The 19,356-nt window shown below is 42.3% G+C and overlaps 1 protein-coding gene across 7 annotated transcripts in view; it reads left to right on the top strand.

The window, feature by feature from the left end:
* Window positions 1-10,311: 10,311 nt before the first annotated feature.
* map7d1a (MAP7 domain containing 1a) overlaps window positions 10,312-19,356 on the top strand; it is a 43,429-nt gene continuing 34,384 nt past the window's right edge. For 4 of the 7 annotated variants that reach the window (XM_037074772.1, XM_037074768.1, XM_037074773.1 and 1 more), the window contains exon 1: window positions 10,314-10,742. In XM_037074772.1, the coding sequence (XP_036930667.1) occupies window positions 10,712-10,742 (31 nt within the window). In that variant the 5' untranslated portion in view covers window positions 10,314-10,711. Of the gene's footprint in view, window positions 10,743-19,356 lie in introns of all 7 variants that reach the window. The other 3 variants (XM_037074767.1, XM_037074769.1, XM_037074771.1) reach the window with 3 other exon arrangements.

The raw sequence follows: 19,356 nt of genomic DNA, 5'->3' as shown, positions 1-19,356 counted from the left end.
AATGCCATATTCACAACTGTTTTGTGTGTGTTTTTTTTAACCACTGGCTGTAACAGTCATCTTCAAGAAGCAGTATGTAGTTTTGGAAAACTCAGAATTTTAATATTCATAATATTATCGAGGTGATAATAAAAACTCAGAAATACTTATTGTTTCTGTAAGTGAATAAACAGGCAGTTCTCGGAAGAGAATAAGGTCCCCAGGCATGCTTATTTGAATGCAAATGGGATAAAACAGGTGCTTGGAACATTATAAAACAGCAACCACCACATAACTAAATATTTGTATACATATTCAGTTACTCTTGCACTTGATTCTGTTGCAGTGTGTTGCAGCCCTTATACAACAGCAACTACTATCATTTTAAAACTGGCATTTCCCTTTCCTCTGCTTTTCCTTGCAGATTTATTACATTTTTTTCAGTCAGCATCATAAGATCCAAAAAGAACCTCCAAACTCTCCCCTCAACCCCCTCGGCAAAATATTGAATAGGCCTCTCACTGCAGGGATGACAATCTTTGATTTACCTCTACAATAATTCTGAATGCTGATCAGATTAGAAGGTAGTGGGATCATAAATAAAGCGAAGCATGTTTCCTGCCATGTCCTTGGATGGTGTCGGGGAGGAAATGAATCTGAGGCTGGTGCCAAATTGAATTTAGCTGATAAAATCTGCGTCCTCACCCCACTCCCACTCCCAGTGTTGTTTGTGTAATAAATTAATCTTGTGATAAATTTAATTCTTGCAATGCGTGACTTCAAAAACACTGTTTCACTGAAGGATTTCTGTGATTCACACAGCAAAAAGACGTTAATATTCATCTTGAATTTTAAAGCCTTTTAATGGTGAACTCAAGGATTTTTTTCCCTCCTTAAAATGAATACTAAGCTGTGCTGCGTCACTGAGAGCTTCATGCTCGCAGGTTTTCAGTCAAACCTGCTCAGTGGAAAAGAAAACTTGTAATCCACACGTCTCTCTGTTGCACATGGTTGAGAGCTCACCGCTGTGCTTTTTGTTCATCATCAAGAAATAAAGAAAAACTACCTTCTTGGCTCATGTGCTACGCTGACGTTGATTACCTAGCCTTACAGCTACAATGCGCGCAGCAGCTGTCACCTCAGACTCATTTCCTATTACAGATAATTGAATGTAATGCGAGTGCAACCCCCTGAGTCTCCCTTACTCTAATAAGCTTTATAACACAATAGCATTAGGCTTGTCCGGCTAATAGGATGCAAACTGCTTGCTTTGATCAGACATAATGGTGCATAGTGGTCGTTCGGCGTCTGATGGCTGTCGAGTGGACAGTCAAGGTCACGGTGCTTCTCACTGTTCACGCCGATGATGAGAGTTCTGTCTTAAATGTCAGATTCATCCTCTTGTCGTCATCATCAGGATAGATTTATTAGTTTCCAATCACATTCTTTGGTTTTCCAAACGTGTCAGCAGACGCCGAGGGAACACAAGGAAAGATCTGTTCTTCTTCTCTACTTCACCTACAGTAAATCCCTCCATCTCTGTTATGTCTGGGGGTGGAGCTGAGCCACTGATAGGCAAATAATGAGGAATGCTGTCAGCGGGGATTTTGGCAGGGTCTTGGAAGGGGATTGAGGGCGCCACACTGGGAGGCCCGCAACCTCGGGGATTACTGAGTGCACCCTCTTTCTCACCCAGCTCCCGTATGACAGGCCACCCCGCTGTCCTGGACTCAACTTCTGCCAGCGTGCACGTGGAAAAAGCTACATTTGACCATTTCTTGCAGGATCTGATAAAAAATGCAGCAGGAATCAGATTCCGCTCTGAATATCAAAACGTGTCTGTGGTTCTCAGTTCACCACCACATCAAGAGCCTATTATCAACTCATCATTTGTTTTTATGATGTATCATTAATGATGGAGTCCACTAACAAGCCGGCTGCTATCACCGAGCTTTATATAACATGTGTGCGCTCACGTGCGTACATGCCTTCAGGTGCTTTTTGTTTCATTTACAACATACAAACACAGACACACACACACAGATGAGGTCAGGGCCCTCCTCCTCATTATTTCCTTGCTAATCTGGCTCACCTCTGTCCGCACAGTGCAGCAGAAGCGTGCAACACGATCACATGACAGCAGATTAAGAGCACATTCTTCGCGTCGGTGTCACCCCCATCCGACGACACTTAACTGCGTCGAAATGTTTGACACCGCATATAAATAGTGTCATTTAGATTTGGATCACCTCTCAAAGAAACTCGAGACTTGTCAGTATTTTGATCGCCTGCCGTAATTTGCATTCACGAATGTTTAACATGTTTAATTGCTGCCGCGGTATTTGTGTCCCTCAGGAGTGTTTGGTGGGAATTTTATCTTGTTAACTTCACAACTCCTCAGGACGAGGTGGGGGAATAGTCTTACAAGCAATTAAGTGGAAGCCAGCAGCGTCATGTTATCTCTTCTGTTACACCCCGGCTCATTTTGGAGTAGAATAGCCTGTAAGTAGAAGCTGGTGGTAGAGACACACTGACGGCGTTAACGAACAGCTATGTTGGTTAACAGCTGGACAGAAACAGTCCATCACCAGTTGTGAGCATATAGAATTAATCCTGGCTGTAATCCAGCGAGTTGAATTAAAACTACTAATCTTATGTGTGTGTGTGTGTGTGTGTGTGTATGACAAAGCTTCACTAGGGCTTGACCTCGAGACCTTTCACCCTTTGTTTATCCCTGTTGTGTTGGTATCACTCATCACCCATCCATACGACACAGAGTCAATGATATCTATCACTGGTGTCTGACCTCGTGACTTCTTAGTATCAATGAGACCTCTCCAAAGGTAACACATTAACTTGCTTTACTGTTTTGAAAGTAGTTAAGTACATAATATTCTTACACGCACATGAAATAAAATATGAAAATTAAACCAAGACAAATCATTGCACCAAAGCCGTCCTTGTTCTCTTTGTCTTTATTTTGATTTTATTAACTTTATATTCTGTGGCTTGTCTTCAACGACCCGTTTGTAGCCACGCGAGCCGTTGAAGAAACGGTGCTGACCCGAGGTTTCATTTACACTGGTGATGCTGGGGACATGCCCATATCCCCCTTTTTTTAAAATGACCAATTTTTTCCACATCACTTTTTAAACTTGTTGGGTTACAATGATGTCCTGGGCGATTTTAATCCGCCGCTGTTCAGACTTCCTGTCCTCGTGCTGTGCATGAACCATGCCAAGTTGTCATGTTCCCACTCAGGATGTTTTCTTTCGCTGTCTATTCTAATTTTGTTTTTAGTTTTCCAAGGAAGTAGAGCCTTTTCTGTGCTGTCTTTTTAAGATTCTTTTGCCAGGGTGGTCATGTGCGATGGCTATTGTAGGTTCTCTGCAATGTTAAGTGAGTTTTGGTTTTGAGTAACATTTCTCTACAAATATTGGATGGTCTGGTGGAGACATTCATGTTCCTTTGGAGTCAATTGTGATGACACTGGAAACATTTTTTTTTTTAAAAAGTAGACTTTTTGTTTTCTTGCCTGCCTCTTTTTGTTCTCCTTTCCCTTTTCGCCCCCTCAAACACACTTTGTAAAGTCTTTTTTGAAAAGCAGTATGACGAAATTAAGTTAACTTGCTTGCTCAAGAGGCACCTTGCATGAAGACTTAGTGGCGCTGCTGCTGGTGCTCTCTTGATTGGCCAGTTTAACCTCGCTGAAACTCCGGCTGTTGTAGTGATTTTTCCTCCTTTTCCCTCCTTACAAATGGCACCGGGGGTCAAGGGAAGGCACTCCCACCCTCTCATTCACGTTTTTTCCTGCCTCGGCTGTTTTCCTTCGTCTCTCTCTCTCTCTCTCTCTCTCTCTCTCTCTCTCTCTCCCTCTCTCCTCATTGTGGGTTGTCATGGAAATGAAAGCACGGGGAGGGGAGGGTGGCTTCTATTATAGACACAGTTGTGGGATTGGTAGTGGGCTGGGAGTTGGGTATAGTGAAATGGAGCGATTCATGCACTCATAAACAGAGAGTGCGGTGGAGCAGAAGGGAGGTGGAGGGGCTGCGGGTGAGGTAGAGAGAGAGAGAGAGAGAGACGAGGAAAAGGAGAATAGAGAGGGGCCCCCGGGGGTGAGCGGAGAGAGGAGCCAACTCCACGTGTTTTGGCCCTCGCTTCTAACCGATAGCACGTTTTTTTTTTTCAACCATTACATCATGGTCTGCCAGGCTCTCCCTGCTGTTTGAGACATACTGCTGTGGAGTCACATTCCTCGTGGAAGAAGGCAAAGTGAGCCCCCGGTGATGCCACCTGTTGTTCGAGAGGTCAGGGAAAGCTGCTCGAAGAAGATCAGCGCAGGAGGCGTTTATGAGGAGTGGTGTGCTGTGTTAACTAGCGTCTGTACACCATATGGAGAACAGTTTAAAAGTAAATCAACTTGAAAATAGACTTCACAAATCCACAGAAAAAAAGACAGGCTGTGTTATTTATTGGTTAACCAAGAACACGCTCATGTTTAGGTTATAAGCACATGATGAGACTAAATAATCCTGGAATCATGAACATGTTTATTGTCAGAGTTTAATTATATTATTATCATGCACATTTAATTTTTTTTATTCTGACCTAACAGTAATCATCTGTATTCTGGTATTGAGGCCTTGCTAATATAAATAAGCATCCTATGAGAAGAACCTTTAAGGGCCTTATTACCTCATTAACTGATGCTCATTACAAGGATCTTTATGTAAAGCATTACTGGTTGAGCTTGGTTGGCAGTTTTAGATCCATCAAAAGTGTACACACTGTTCCCTTAATGCTGATGAACAAAGGGGAACCATTTGTACTCATGAATGTCAGTCACCAAACTTATATTTAGCTATGAAAACAGTTATTTAATGTAATGTCTCCTTTGGCTCTGTCGGGGGTTCTCCAGTGTTTGAAAAGAAGCCCTGATGATGTCACCACAGTTATTATCATTACAGCACTGAAATGAAAGATCTAGTGTTTTTGGAGCTTGACCCATACTAGAGATGGGTCAAGTACAACAAGTAAGTTGAATACATCAAGACCTCCCGGCTCAAGTCAAGATCCCAGCCCACAATGAACCGCAGACTAAACTGAGATGATTCAGACGGAGGAGTGCTCTTTTTCCCAGCACCCTGAAGAGAAACACAAAGAAACAGGGAACTCTCCCACACTATCTCTGCTCGGCGTACACACACACTTATCCGGTGTGACGTGTGATGTAGTGCCTGATTAAATCAGACGACAGGAAACAAAAGACAACACGGTCGTAAATTATTTGAATCTACGGGACCCCTACAGGTGCAGCCGACCTTTGACCCTGCCGAGCAGAGACAGTGATGAGGTAACCACAATAGTGTTGCTTTGTGAAACCTGACGGCAAACCGAGCCAGCAATAAGTAACCACAGCTCCGGTGACATCATCCGAATGTTTTGTGCGGAGCCCGTCGTTTGCTGAACATCTCAGCCCGGAATAGATGAAGCGCCTGCAAACAAACACATATCAGCAGTAAATCCATCATAGTTAATTAGCCTCATATCCACCATTCCCTTATGCTCCCCCACCCCCACTGCTTACACGCTACCTAGCATTTGCCAAAGGCAGAGATAGTGTATTCAGTAGTCTATAACATAGGCTGGGTCTATGTTCTCTGGGGACATTCTGAACATTCCTGCTATTGTTGTTTCATTACCAGGCTGAGGGTTACCCTTGCCATTCACAGTGGCTGACCTCTAGACTGACTGGCGGTGCTGGTGGTGACCATGTTCCTTAGAATATGAACGATTGGACCGCTTTCTTCTTGCGTCTCTCAAGTGATGGTGCAAAACATGCCGCTGTTAGAGCAGTTTATATTTGTTGTACATTCAGAGAGGAGAGGATCAGAGAGGGATTCTGTACGGAGCCCATGAAGGGTCAACATGGGAGGTGTTTCTGGACAGTTTTCTGCATTGTGCTGGTCTTTCCCCAAAACTCGCAAATGTGGGAAATGCTCTGTAGATATTACAAAAAATGATGGATGAAGTGACACTTTTCTTCACTCCTTTCAAAACTGTCGAGCTCTGACAGCACACAGTCAGTGGTTGTCAGCACAGTTACAGCCGCTCCGCCAATGTAAAATTTGTCTTTACTTTAAAAAGTGAAGCAGACTTTAAAATGTAAGCTTTACGAGCTAAAACGTTTGAACAGCTTGAGATTATGCATCTACTTTACATGGTATTTTTTAAGTAAATGGCTTCTGTGACTGATTTAAAGTAAAGTCATATTTTTGAAGTAGTGCTTGGCTGTGGATATGGCTACAGTAGCTGCACTGTAACTACTCATCCTACTCCCATTGACATTAGCTGAGAAAGCTTAGTGAAGCTAAACAGTATTTGAATTTTATTTTCTGCTGTGACAGATAAAGTAAGTAAATGTGTCTCAGAGTACTCAGCAAAAGAGCTACTTCTGTCCTTTTGTAAAGAAGGTAAGCTTACTTCTGGGATTTTTAAAGGGGCACTATGTAGATTTGGAGAGGAAATGTTCATATTTGCAATATTAATGTATTCATACAAAATCTGAAATATTGATCTTTTCCATACCTGAATAAACAAGCTGTTCCTAGATTAATGTTTGAAGCTAGAGAGGTGGCAGGGGCTGCCACATATAAACAAAGTGAAACAGCAGGAAGATTTCTTCCCCAAAACTACAAAAAAAATAAATCAAGTTACTTCACCTTGAGCAGGATGAGGTGCTCTTCCCACCCCGATCACCTGAACTTCAACTATTATTTATTTGGCTCCTCTTCCTGTCCTCATTACAAGCTCAAACAGCACAACAATCAAAAAGGTGCAAAAGAAAGGGAGACATCAGGATTCAGAGTGCTATCTTTACACAGATAAGCCCTCATCAGCGGCTCCCTCTTCCTCTGAGGTATCAGTTGTCCCATACAGTGTGTTACTTCCAACTCCCTCTTCCTTTTCTTTTTATCTGTTTACTCTGGGTCCCTGTCTCTTCAATTGGTTCCTCTTGTTTCCGGGACGTGTATTTACTGATGCGAGTGAGTCGTCTCTGCAGTAATGATTTTTGTTTACTCTCTTATTCCCAGTGTTCTCTGTTTACTGCCATTTTTCAAGGGCACAAAATGCTCACGGCGATCAGTGGCAGTTTAATGAAGTGTGTGTGTGTGCGTGTGTGTGTTTTTTAAGCGAGGAGTGCAGCTGCAGCTCCAAAATCAACTCCTTTCTTGAGCACTGAGGGATGGATGGATGGAGGAGGAGGAGGAGGAGGCGCCTCCACTTCCTGTGTGCAGTGAGGTCACACAAGTGGTTCACAAATGGAGCCGACGCAGGTTCACAGGTTCGCGTAGAAGACCTGGCACGATTTCAAAAGCAATAAACGGAGAGGGAGTACAGAGACAGCGCAAAATGCAACTTATGTGTTTTCATCAGTCTGCAGAAAAGACATGCAACATTTCATCCGACAGGCAGATAAAGGACGCTAACTGTGCTATTTTCTCCTGTCTGCATCTACCTTACTTTGAATGGCTCATTAGCACAGCAGGATATGGTGATGTGTGATAAATGGACACACGCCTCCTGACTTTGAGCTATGCTTTAATCCCGATCCCTTTCATTTTCCTATCAGGCTGCTGGCTCATGCACCTGGCCTACTATCTAGTGTGCAAGGCTGAATAGTAATGGTTTATTTGTAACACTGAAACATGTTCCTCAAATACTCAAGGTTAACTTGTTTTGGTCGGATATGAAGTATTAGAAAACTCAGAAACTCATGAGGATACATGTTCTGAAATTAATAGACAACTGTATAAAACATGTGCAAAGTTTCTTATTTGTCATATTCACACAATAATGTTAAATCCATTCCATTTTTCTTTGTAAATGAAAGTGTGACAAGAAGATAAGATCAGAATTTTTTCTTTGCTACTCATGGACACAGTAAATGTATTCATGTGTTTCTCATCCAATTTTGAAGGTCACTGTGTCTCTTTATAGTAAGAAAAAGTTATTAATAAGATCACTAACATCAGTGTTGTTCAAAATACTTTCTCAGAAAACATGTTTTTTTGTGTGTGTGTGTGCACAGGTGTTCGAGTGCAAGTGTGTGGATGTGCTGGCTCAAGAGCTGCTATAGAGAGAAGACTGAGAGCATGAAAGGATTGGAGGGTTTCAATACGTTGGCCAGAGAGGCAGCACAAAAGATCTAAAAAGGTGCATCTGCAGAGCACTTGAACAGAAACAATTCATTTGTATGACTCTCTGAAGCATTTTGTTTACTTCCCACTAATACTGTGCAACAATTAAAACATTTTTCAGTCACAACAAAATAGTTATTTAAGAATTTGCTTCATGTGTGCATGTTATAACGACAAGATAATGAGGTTCAACTGAGCTTGATAAGTTTCCTTTCCACTGGTTTTTTGTTTGCTACACTGATGAATACTCCAGAGATGTTACAGAGTTTTTGTAATACCACAAAAGATGTATTTATTTATCCAAAATATCACAATTATTATTAATTATTGAATTAGCTGAGTTTGTTCTACACAGGAAATAGTTTATTCAAGACTCAATAATCTTTCATATAATAATACAATAATTTAGCTCTTAATAGCAAAGGTGGTCTAAAAATGAATTGTGTCTTCTTTCTGTAAACCCTGAGTTTTAGCTGATGTATGAAGCCACTGATCCTCCATTAGTACTCAAGGATGCTTCTTACTCTCCTTCAAAAGTTCCTTGACTTGAAAGACATGTAAACTTAACTCCCAATTGCTCCTTTGTCTAGTAAATGAACCAACATACTTATCTGTGATTCAATTACAGATAATTCTTAAGTCATCCATCAGTAATGACTTTAGGGGGACTGGGATCTTTGACAAACTGGTGTGAATTCATCAAGGGCAGTTCGGAAGCAGACTTTGAGACATGCAGTCAAATCACAGTCGCTCTTTTCAGCTTTAATTCTGCATAACCTATCAACCATGCACCCTAAAGCACACCCAACCCCCACCTCCTTCAACACCCCCCCAAACTTTTCCAGTTGCAGCGACAGGTGGCTCTTGGGGGTTTGGGGGTGAACACGACTCAACAGCTGCACAAAAGAGCCCCACTGGGGTCCTTTTGACGGGGTGTCCCCTCTCAAGCGTGCCGATCAGCCCCTGGCCCAGCCCCCACCTCGGCAGATGCTCTGAGGGATCCACAGGTGGTAGACGGGAAGACACTCAGCAGAACCTAAAAACTGTTACGTAACAAACATCCGTTTTGTATTTAATGTGTTGAATGCGGTTGTACTATCTCCGATGTTCAATGAAATCTAAATATATAACAGCAGCTTCTATCATGGGTGGAGTAACTTGTTTAACGCATCAAACATCCATCATTCAAAACAAAAACCAGGCTGACAGGAAAACCTAGTCTTCTCTTCAGACTGAAATAACATGCTTGTACCATCACAAATTATTAATCACATATGGTTGTACCTCAGTTGTAGACACTGAAAGGGCTACACCTTTAAAGGCGCATTACGAAGTCTGGGGAGGAAAGTTGGATCAGAAGAGAAAGATCTTCACTGACTGCACAGTTTGTGGACCAACTCTCTTTTTCCATGTCATACTGCCTCCGTCCAGCAGATATACCCGCTCAGAGCTGGATGTGCGGCTGGACCAACATGAATGTTGGACATACAGATTTCTGAAGAAGTGCTTTTCCTGGAAACGTCTCTTGGAAGTGCTAACAGATTGCATTTAAGGGAGCTACAATGTACCGACTCTTAAAAAAAGTGTATTGTCTTTTCAAATACTGAAAAATACACTGGAATTGTGCTGAGAAAGTGCAACGTTGAACACATAAACATGTAAAATCCTGTTTGCTGTAACGGTTCTCTGCACTCAACAATCTCAGATTTTTGTTCAATAAATAAACTTACTTTTTTTATTATGTCTACAGTTTGATCTGCTGTTAAATAGTGCTTATAAAACCCGAAAACAACAGTGCATAAAATATAACAAGCATGCTCGTCAGAGGCTTTCTTAAGAAGAGGTTTATATTGAATCTGAACTGTGACCCGGCTGTGAGAGCATTGTAGTTTCGTGGGTGGAGGAGCCACTAAGAACGAAGGTGGGGTTACAATTTTCTTCAGATATAAAAAAGACAGTTCTTAACAGTATAGGTTGCTTAAACAGTATAACATGTATGTATTTATTCGAGCTGTTACTGTATTAGTCTTTCAAAACGTTGAATCTAGCGAGTATCCAACGAATAATACAATACGTAGTTGCCGCCTCCCCCCTTTCAGTAATGGTACAGTCCGATCCGGAGGCCAGTGAGGAACCATCCACACTAGCCCAGCATCAGCTGTGGCGTGTCGGAGAGTGAGAAACTTCCCTCACTCCTCCTCCTCCCTGCGTACTCTCTCTCCCAAATTCCCCCAGACACCTCGTTTTTTATTATTAAACTCCTACCGGCGGCTGCAGCCCGTACCTCCACCCACATGCAGGTACTGGCTGGTGTTTAGTAGTTTTTCATTGTCGGTGTGTGGACTCAACTCGGGGAGGCGCTTTTATTTCCCCTGGCTCCGGTTCGTTCAGGACATCGGGTGCAGCTGGAGTGACTCGACCAAGTTTCCCCCCTCGTTCTGCCCGAGGAATGAGCCCGTGGAGGAAGAGCCGAAACTCGCATGTTTGAATGAACAAAGGAGCAGAAAGCGAAGGGTAGGACTGCCGCCGGAATGGAGGAAAACACTCTGCCAGGAGCAACATGTAAGTGTTTACCTGAGAGCTGAATCTGTGTTGTTGTTTAAAAAAAAAAAGAAGAAGAAAAGAAACGATGCACTTGTGCTTTGTCATTCACGTCCTCTCTCACGTTTTAACAGCACGAGTCGGAACAATGTCTTGAGGGTGTTGACTTCATAGTTGCATGGCTCATTCACGTTGTTGTTGAAACACTGTTGCAAAAAAAAAGAAAAAAGGGGTAAAGCAACAGAGAGAGAGTATGTGTGTCTCAGGAGTGAATTGTGAATGATTCATTAGGAGGTGCCCATGCAGACAGTCCTCATGTCATCAAGCGAACTCAACCTCGTTTGCTGCTGCAGATTAACACCTAAACCCCAAAACGGATTTTTTTTTTTTTTTTTAATCTGTGCGACAATAAAAAAAAAAAAATCTGATTTGCCTCTCTGGTGACGAAACACCGGTGTGCTCATCAGCTGATTCCTGATGGCTTGACATTTAATAGCTACACAGTGCGGTGCCAGTTCCTTTTTTTGCGCACAGCTCAGAGCCAACGGGGTTATGATAACACAATTTGCGCTAGATGAGGTAATCTGACTAGTCCCATCCCATCCCGTCCCATCCCCCTCCGTATGTTATGTTTAGCTCAATACTAACATGATGCAGTCACAGGCGGGCTGGCATCCCTTTCTTTTTCTCCTCCGTGCTGCGGATCCACCACAGGATGTTTTTTTCCCCCCTCAAACAGACAGTTCACAGGTGCAGTCGTGCTCATGTTGTGCTGGTGCAGAGATGCATCAATGAAGTCCTGAAATCAAGAAAATGTTTGGTAAGAGGTCTCAGCTCAGAGGGGGCAAAGTGCAGGATAGAGAGTCCACCTCATGCTCCGGCCAGATCCGGCTTACTTACTGCTGTTTTTTTTTTTTATATGTTACAAACTATGTGGTCCTGTGATCAGGCAGTTCAAGGACAAAGTCATGTCTGCACTTGGGTGTAACAAACCTCTCAGTTTAAGACCTGCCTGTGTGATACAAGTCTTTGCAAGACATCAACCCGAACAGTTGAATCTCCATGCCAAAGCATTGTGCACTGACAATGTCGCCTGTTTTCTGAAAATAGAAGGGGACACGCACACACAATGTGACCTCCTCCTTCTGACAACAGAAAACTTCCTTCCTGCTGACAGGGGGGCTTTCGTGGAGGGAGGTCAGCTTGTTTTGGCGCTGCATCAAGCAGGAGGAGAGACGTGCTCCACCCCAATCGTGGGAGTCTCGACCACAGCAGACGAGAGAGTCTGACTGACATAATGTCCATATGACCGTAAAGCCAGGAGGGATCGTCGACATATGTGTTGTGAGTCATCGTGGCAGAAGCATTTCATGTGGCACACAGTATGTCAGCATGTCTGTTATGCTTCACACACGTGTGTGAATTATCAAAAGTTGTTTTTCCTGCAGTTGGAAATATGTCATCATTGGTGAAGTGGTTGCAGAGCCCCAACAAGTAACTCTCCACCTTGCAGCTTGGTGTTACTTTGTGATGGTTTGGCGATCTGTCAGTTTCAAGTCATTATCAATCTTGACGGCGTCCGCCATCTAATTGTAAGGCGAACCGTAGGGATGTTGGTCTTTAATGTCGTCTTGTTTCTGTTTCCAAACTTCACATAACCTCACTGACTAGCAGCAGCATTTCAGCCAGCGGTATGGTGGATGGAGAACTATCTTTTAATTGAATCTGGTGCTGGTATAATAGTGCCAATGAAGAAATTCATGGGCTTCATTTCAAGACAAAATTGAGATAAAAGAACACAGACTGTGGATTGTGATTCTGTCTTTTTGGCCAGATTGCACAGCTTTACTCTGAGATCATTGTGTTTTGTTTCAGATAAGGATAAACTTCTGTATATTACATAATCTCATGATGTTACTCTTGAGGCAGTTTTTACCTTAATGACATTCTCCTATGAAGAGAGAGAGAGAGAGTATGTCAACTAAAAATACCCCTGATAAAAAAGACATGTATTCGATCCTACGGATGTGTGTTTCCCATGTAAAACATCTGGGAGCACGATATTCAAACAACACCTGGAAGCAGAAGGACAATTGGAAAAGCCTCCTTCTTTTGTTGAAGTACAGCTACTAAAGCGAGCTGACTTGATCCGACCTGCTTGAAAACTAGCCCTCGGACCAGAGCTGTTGAAAGCCGGGCCCAGCAATGTGAAAATCTGCTGTCAGGAGTTTCGGAGAAGATCTTCTAATCCCTCTTTTCTTTGTGCAGGCTTTCTCCGCTCAGTGCTCTCCACTCTGCCACTCTTTGACAATCAGCTCTGTTTGGTCGTCCTCTTTAATCGCCGTACCTGAACAGCTAAGCTGTGACCAGCTGGGATGAATAGAAACTTGTATTTTCCTTGAAGATTTGCCTTTTATAGCACATTCGCAGGCCGATGATTGTGGCTGCTCATATCTCTAAATTCTTACAGTAGGTACACAATGCATAAGATACTGAGGCTGTGTTTTAAATTGTTAATGAGCAATTATGCAAACTTTGTTTTAAGCAGAAAGCCAAGCTGCTTCACCGCAGGCATACTGAGGATAAAGAGCCTCAGCAGACTAACAGGCAGTCAGATCATAGTGTAGTCCTTGTCTATTGTGTAATATGGGAGAATCCACCAGCTTTGGCTGTCAAGCCTGTAGTGTTGTGAACCGGATCAGTCAGCTACACATCTTCAGCCGCAGGAGTTGTTATGTAATCAGGGGAATACGTGCGACCGTGTCCCATTTTTGGAGAGATTGCTGCTTTCGTGTCTTTGTAAATTAGCAGTGGGCAAAATCCCATGGGGCCTCTTGGATTCACTGCCTAATAATGGAGCCAGATAACGGCAGGAGCCGGCATTGTTTTTGTGCAGGAATAATTGTGAGCAGTGCAGCGGTGAAGCGCGTGTTATAACGAGATGTTTTCGTGCTCTGCATTAGATGTGTTTGACAGGTTAGCCACACGTGAATCCAGTCAAATGTATCATCCAAATCAGGGATGGACAGATTACTGGCCTGGCCGATTATCAGGGCCAGTATTCACAATTTTTCCGAATCATCAGTTGTCATGTTTTTTGTTTTTGTGTCAGATTGCAGATAAAAGTAGAGGATGCAGCATCCTCTCTCTGTCTGTAAACACCGATCTGTGATCTCACTCAAAGTCCCACCCACAACAAAGAATGATCTGAGTCTGCAAAGTAACTGAAATGCATGTAGAGGTATTAAATAGCTGAAGATAGAAATACTGAAGTAATGTGCTTCAAAGTTGTACTTGAAATATGGAGCCCTGTGGGCAGAAAGAGTTGGAGCTTCAAGTTCATAATACTTTGAAATTTAAAAATCTGAATATGTGTATCAAAGGGAGTAAGTTATGGCACAGTATAACATTCATCCCACTGCTCCACCTGTTTTTTTTAATGTTATTTATATCACTGGGTGGTAATCACAGCAGGGACCAACCTATGTTTGGGCTTTAACCTGCATAATCCTTTTAATTCAGTGTATGTGGCTGCAATCACAGATTACTTTGTCAATCAAATGGCTTTTTCCAGGCATGCGTGGCTGAAAGGATTAAAGCTGATTGTTATTAGACTTCACCACACTCTCCCACAGGGTAGAACTTTTCTTTTGGTGTAAAGATTATTTGACTATTCCTCTACAGCCACTTCAGATGACAGTGATGTTGGTTCAGGAGGCTGGAGGCTTCCCAGTTCCTGCATGTTCAGATATGTTCAAAGCCCACATTCAAGACTTTTTTTTTTATAGAAGGGACTCAGCCCCTGTCCCATTGAAGTCAGGAGAGAGGGAAGGGAGCAGAACAGAAACATCTGAGTCCCAGAGAACCGACTGAAGTCATGCCAGCAATGTGGCGTTGAGGTCTGCTTTAGAAACTGCAGTGCAGTTTTTAGACAGTGACACTTTTATTTTTGTAATTTTTGGCTCCCCTGTCCTCCTGCTTATTGGATTTAAAATGAATCACTGTCTAGGGTTCAAGAGCAGAGTTAACAAGTTGAAGAGTGTTTGAGGGTCCTCACAGCATACTGGTTTGAACAGTGCTGTGTTTTAGATGTGGTCAGTGCATTTTGAAAAGCTCAGCATGACGGTGCTTGGGCTGCAGTTCAACTACTTTTCACCCAGTACAGAGCTGCAACAATGAGCCGATTAATTGATTAGTTGGTTGAAATGAAATGAAATGCCAACTGCTTTGATAATCTATTAATCAGTGTTGTCATTTTTCAAGCAAATATGTGAAACGTTTGCTGCCTCTGGCTGCTGAGATGTAAGGATTTGCTCCTTTTCGTTGTCATTTATGATGAATGCAATTATGCGATTGTGCTCATAATACGTCTGTATACAGTAGGAGCTCTTGATGGATCATCCATGAGTTTGCAAGCCTTTGTATGCAAGTTTGTGTCTATGTAGAAGATGCCGGATGTGAAGCACTCCTGAGGTCAGTCCAAAGTAGGTCCCACAGAGTCCAGATCTAGTGCATACAGAGACCAAAAAGGGAGAGAAAAAAGCATTTTAGTGAGGAAAAGCAGAGACCAGAGGAAGCAGAGATGTGCAATAATGTGGAAAAGTTGGAGGAAAAAAAAGACTGACCTGCCTTCTCCACATTTCAGCTCCCCACATAGAGGAGGCATCACGTCAGTGTCGGTCCACTCTGTAGCACCAAGATGGTGTAAATCACACCACCCAGACACAGACCTCTCATAAGGGAATAGAGGCGGATCTCTAACCCAGCAAGGCAAATAAATGCAGAGAGCCTTCCCATTAACCAGCACTCAAAGTGTGTCAGCTGTCTGCCTCTGCAGTATTCTACCAGGAAATGGTTACTGAAAACGGTCAATACGTGCATGCAGGCACAGTTCATGTTTGTTTTTTGAGAAAGTGGTTGACAGACACAAACTCACTGAGCTTCTCTGTGTGTGAGCGCCTTTAATTTTGGACCACCCCGTTTTTAAAAATATATTGGTAGAAAGCTCAGTGTTTGCTCTGAAAACATGGATTAAGGTAGGACTAGATAGGATTAGATCTGAACTTGCTTACCCTTGCACCACCTGTAACCGATTAAAACAAAAGGTAGCTCAAGTATGACAAAGCACGTCTGTGTGGTCTCACCTTGTAGATAATGAGTCCAGCCATATGTTCTAGATAATGTCAATCAAATGCAGTGATGTGACAAATAATTGATACACAGCTTGTGTTTCTTGTGCGTAATGGGTTGTGACGATGACTTTTCGTAGCCCCATTACACGTGTTATTAGTCACACTTGAAATGACCCTGGGCTGCTGTTTTGGTAGATTAGCCTTTTAAAATGAGCTTCACATCTTGCCCCAAGAACTCATCTGGCTTGTTAAGAGTGTGTTTGAAGAATGACTTTATGATGTACGACCTGTACTCACCTTTTCAGCTCCTTTGGTCTTCTCCTTATAACAGGACCCTTTGATATGTAATACAGTTGATCATTAGGAGAGCTAGGACTTGTCACGGACCACCTGAGATCACTTTGAGTTGCAGGTTGAAAGACTCATTAGGTGATGAGTAGTGCGTTAAGAAATGTGTGTGTTACGGTATACCAGAGAATTACTTGATGCAACATAACTCCTTGGTTAAAACTATCAGTTAATCTACATGATGTTGATAAATAAGTTGTTAGTGAGCTCTAGAGGTAATGGTTGGTGGATTTTGTTACCTTTAGGCAGAAAAAGGCGAGCTGTGCTGATTCCGGTATTTATGCCAAGTTAAACTAACTTGTTTCACATCCAGCGCTCAGCAAATAACCAATTAAACATACCATTGGGTTTACTGTGGCTGTCGGTGTTCTGGTGTTACATGGTTGTCAGGAATTGCTGGATTACATTACTTGCCCTCTGCCCGCACCTTCAGGTTTAAAAAAAAAATCAATAGTCAGATGATGGATGCAACAAACTGTTTGCAAACTGTAGGAGCAGTGGGGCCAGCAGCAGAGTCACAGCAGAGAGTATCAGGAGTCACATTTAACCTTGTGACGTGACAAGATGAAGTATTGTTGACTGACAAGACTGTCGAAGTGAAAAGCTTTGGGATTTAAACTCAACAATAATAAAAAAAACTTGATAACCTTATAATATTAATGGAATAAACTTACAGCTCTTCCTCTAACGGGTCCTTCTTGTTCTGTTATTCCAACAACTGATTTTGAAATTGAGCCACTGTCATCGAATGTAACAAATCACCATTGTTTTGCTCTGTAGACTCTCTGAAACACATTGCAGTCCCTGCAAAAAAGAAAAGTCAACTCGTGTTTCATGAGTTAAATGCTATTGATGTGAAGCTGCAGCTGTAGGAAATGTTCAGTTTCCATTAGCAAAGAAATTAATACAGCACTCTACAGCTAGTGATTGTCTTTTCCTGTACTGACTGCACCAGAGTGTAATAAAGCCAAACAATGGTGCAGAGTTTATTCTTATGCCAGTTCCTTTTTTTTTACACACAAAATGCATAAAGGCAGTTGAATATGTTCTACACATTTGATTTACATAACCATAACAAAAACAAAGACAAAATTAGAAGCATGGAATCTTTGCCTGTAAGATGCTGCACAGCTGCAGCAGCTGGGTAGTTGGGGCCGCATGCCAAAGAAACATGCTGTTCTCACTACTAAAACCCTTCACTTTAAAAGCACGACAGCTCCATGAAACATACACATGTGCTGTGTCGACAGCATCAGCTTTTCCTAACCCCTTCATGTCTCGACTGTGACATACAGCAACAAGGCCGATGCTGCAGAGCTGTTTCCTAAATTTTAAATACTCTACTGGGAGCCTAGAGGAAGGACGAGGGGAGGGAAGTCTTGATTTGGACTGTGTCGCTTGTTCCTTCCACCTCCAACAAGTCTGAAAATATCCCAGACGGGCTGCTCTTTGCTCTCTGGTCGCCTGAAAGTTCCAGTCACCAGACCTATCTGCTAATATTAGACCGGCCCGTGTTCAGCTAAAGGGCATGCTTCTTTTACTATAAACACATCTTGATCTCCCGACACATTCCCTGGCAGGTGTAGCGTGTGTCACGCGGAGCCTTTTATTGACTCATTTACAAAGTTTCTTAAATTCTTGTGCAGGCTTGTTAGGAAGTGCTAAGACCGTTGCAGTCTCATCATTTTTGCTTATGGATTTGAAACCTTGTCACCTAGAGGTGGGAGTCAATATTTGGCGTCGTCATAGTTACCTGTGATCAAGAAAACACTATCGCAAGCAGAAAAGTTCTGTGTCTTTGTGTGGGGAGACAAAAATCCAGTTAATGATAACCGTTGGGTGTAATTGTATGTTGAACAGGCACAAGATTACTGCCCGTGCCTGACTTTAGCTTTAGGTAATGTTTACGGAAATAACCATATTGGAAAAAAGTGACAAACAACAGTTTCTTGAGATGCCTTCAAGACAAGGACACACAGTCATTGTTGTTATTTTATGCTTTTATTCTATTTAAGGTGACCTTGGGTGCCTTGAGAGGCGCCATCAAATAAAATGTATTATTATTATTATTATTATTATTATTATTATTATTAGTCCCAGCTCTTTCAAAATGTCAACTGAACTGATGAATAAAGTCACTTGTTATGCCTGTAGCTACTGATTGATCCCAGTGATGCTTAGGGGTGGGGATCGCCTCACAAATCAATGCAATTCAGAGGGCTTCAGTGCGATTCATAAAACAATGAACAGCATTTTTGAGTTGTCTACATGATTTATTTTTTCTCACTGTGAAACTACATACTTCTTTTAGAACAGTATATTTGTGATGATTCATTCTTAAAATAAACAGACAACTTTCCCTCCATTATCTGTGCTCATGCTCAGCCATCCCCACCAAAACAAGAGAAATAGCCTCGTTTAGAGTGTTAACATGACAGCTGAGTTTTACAAAATAGTTACAGGTGCTCATAATGTCGAGAATTAAGTTTAAAATTTCTGATTGTTTACTTTTCCTTTCCCTTTTAGGAGATAATTGTAGTTCATTAAAGAATCAAGGACTGCCTGGAACACTCACTCCTTTTTGCACTGGATCTCATTTCCAGCAATATTTCCAACAAAGCTCTGTAGATCTGTAAAAAAAGGAAAACTAGACTTCCACATAGATGGAAAATTCAGAGAGAGGATAACAGAAATCTGAGATCATTTCTTGGCATTAATGACCGTACAGGACAATTGTGTACCTGGATAACCGTTGTATGCATTTCAGACCTAATATGAGCATTTCAGTGCGAGATTCCTCAAGTCATTGCTATAGATCCTTCTCCCTGAACCATGGAGCTAAACATGAGGAGGTTTAGTTATAAATCAGTTTCTCCCAAAGGCTCATGTGAAGCATTGTTCTTCTGAGTGTTTGAGGGCATTACAAACTAAATTGACTGACTAAAGATTAGACTCTCTTAAAACTAGAACAAATAGTTTCGTTCGACTATAAGTGGTTTTTGACTGGGACAGGGGACCTGAACTCCCCGTCACTGAAACTAGGGAGAATTGGATCATGCTGTCACTTCCCAACCCCCCAAACGGGATGTGGAGCGGGTTGCTAGGAGCAACTGGCTGGCATGCCGATATACTGCTTCCAGTTATGAATGGCAGCT

The sequence above is a fragment of the Acanthopagrus latus genome, chromosome 17 (genome assembly GCF_904848185.1).
Source record: "Acanthopagrus latus isolate v.2019 chromosome 17, fAcaLat1.1, whole genome shotgun sequence".
Lineage (NCBI taxonomy): Eukaryota > Metazoa > Chordata > Actinopteri > Spariformes > Sparidae > Acanthopagrus > Acanthopagrus latus.
The sequence above is the reverse complement of the archived record's forward strand: the minus strand, read 5'-3'. Positions and strand labels throughout refer to the sequence as shown.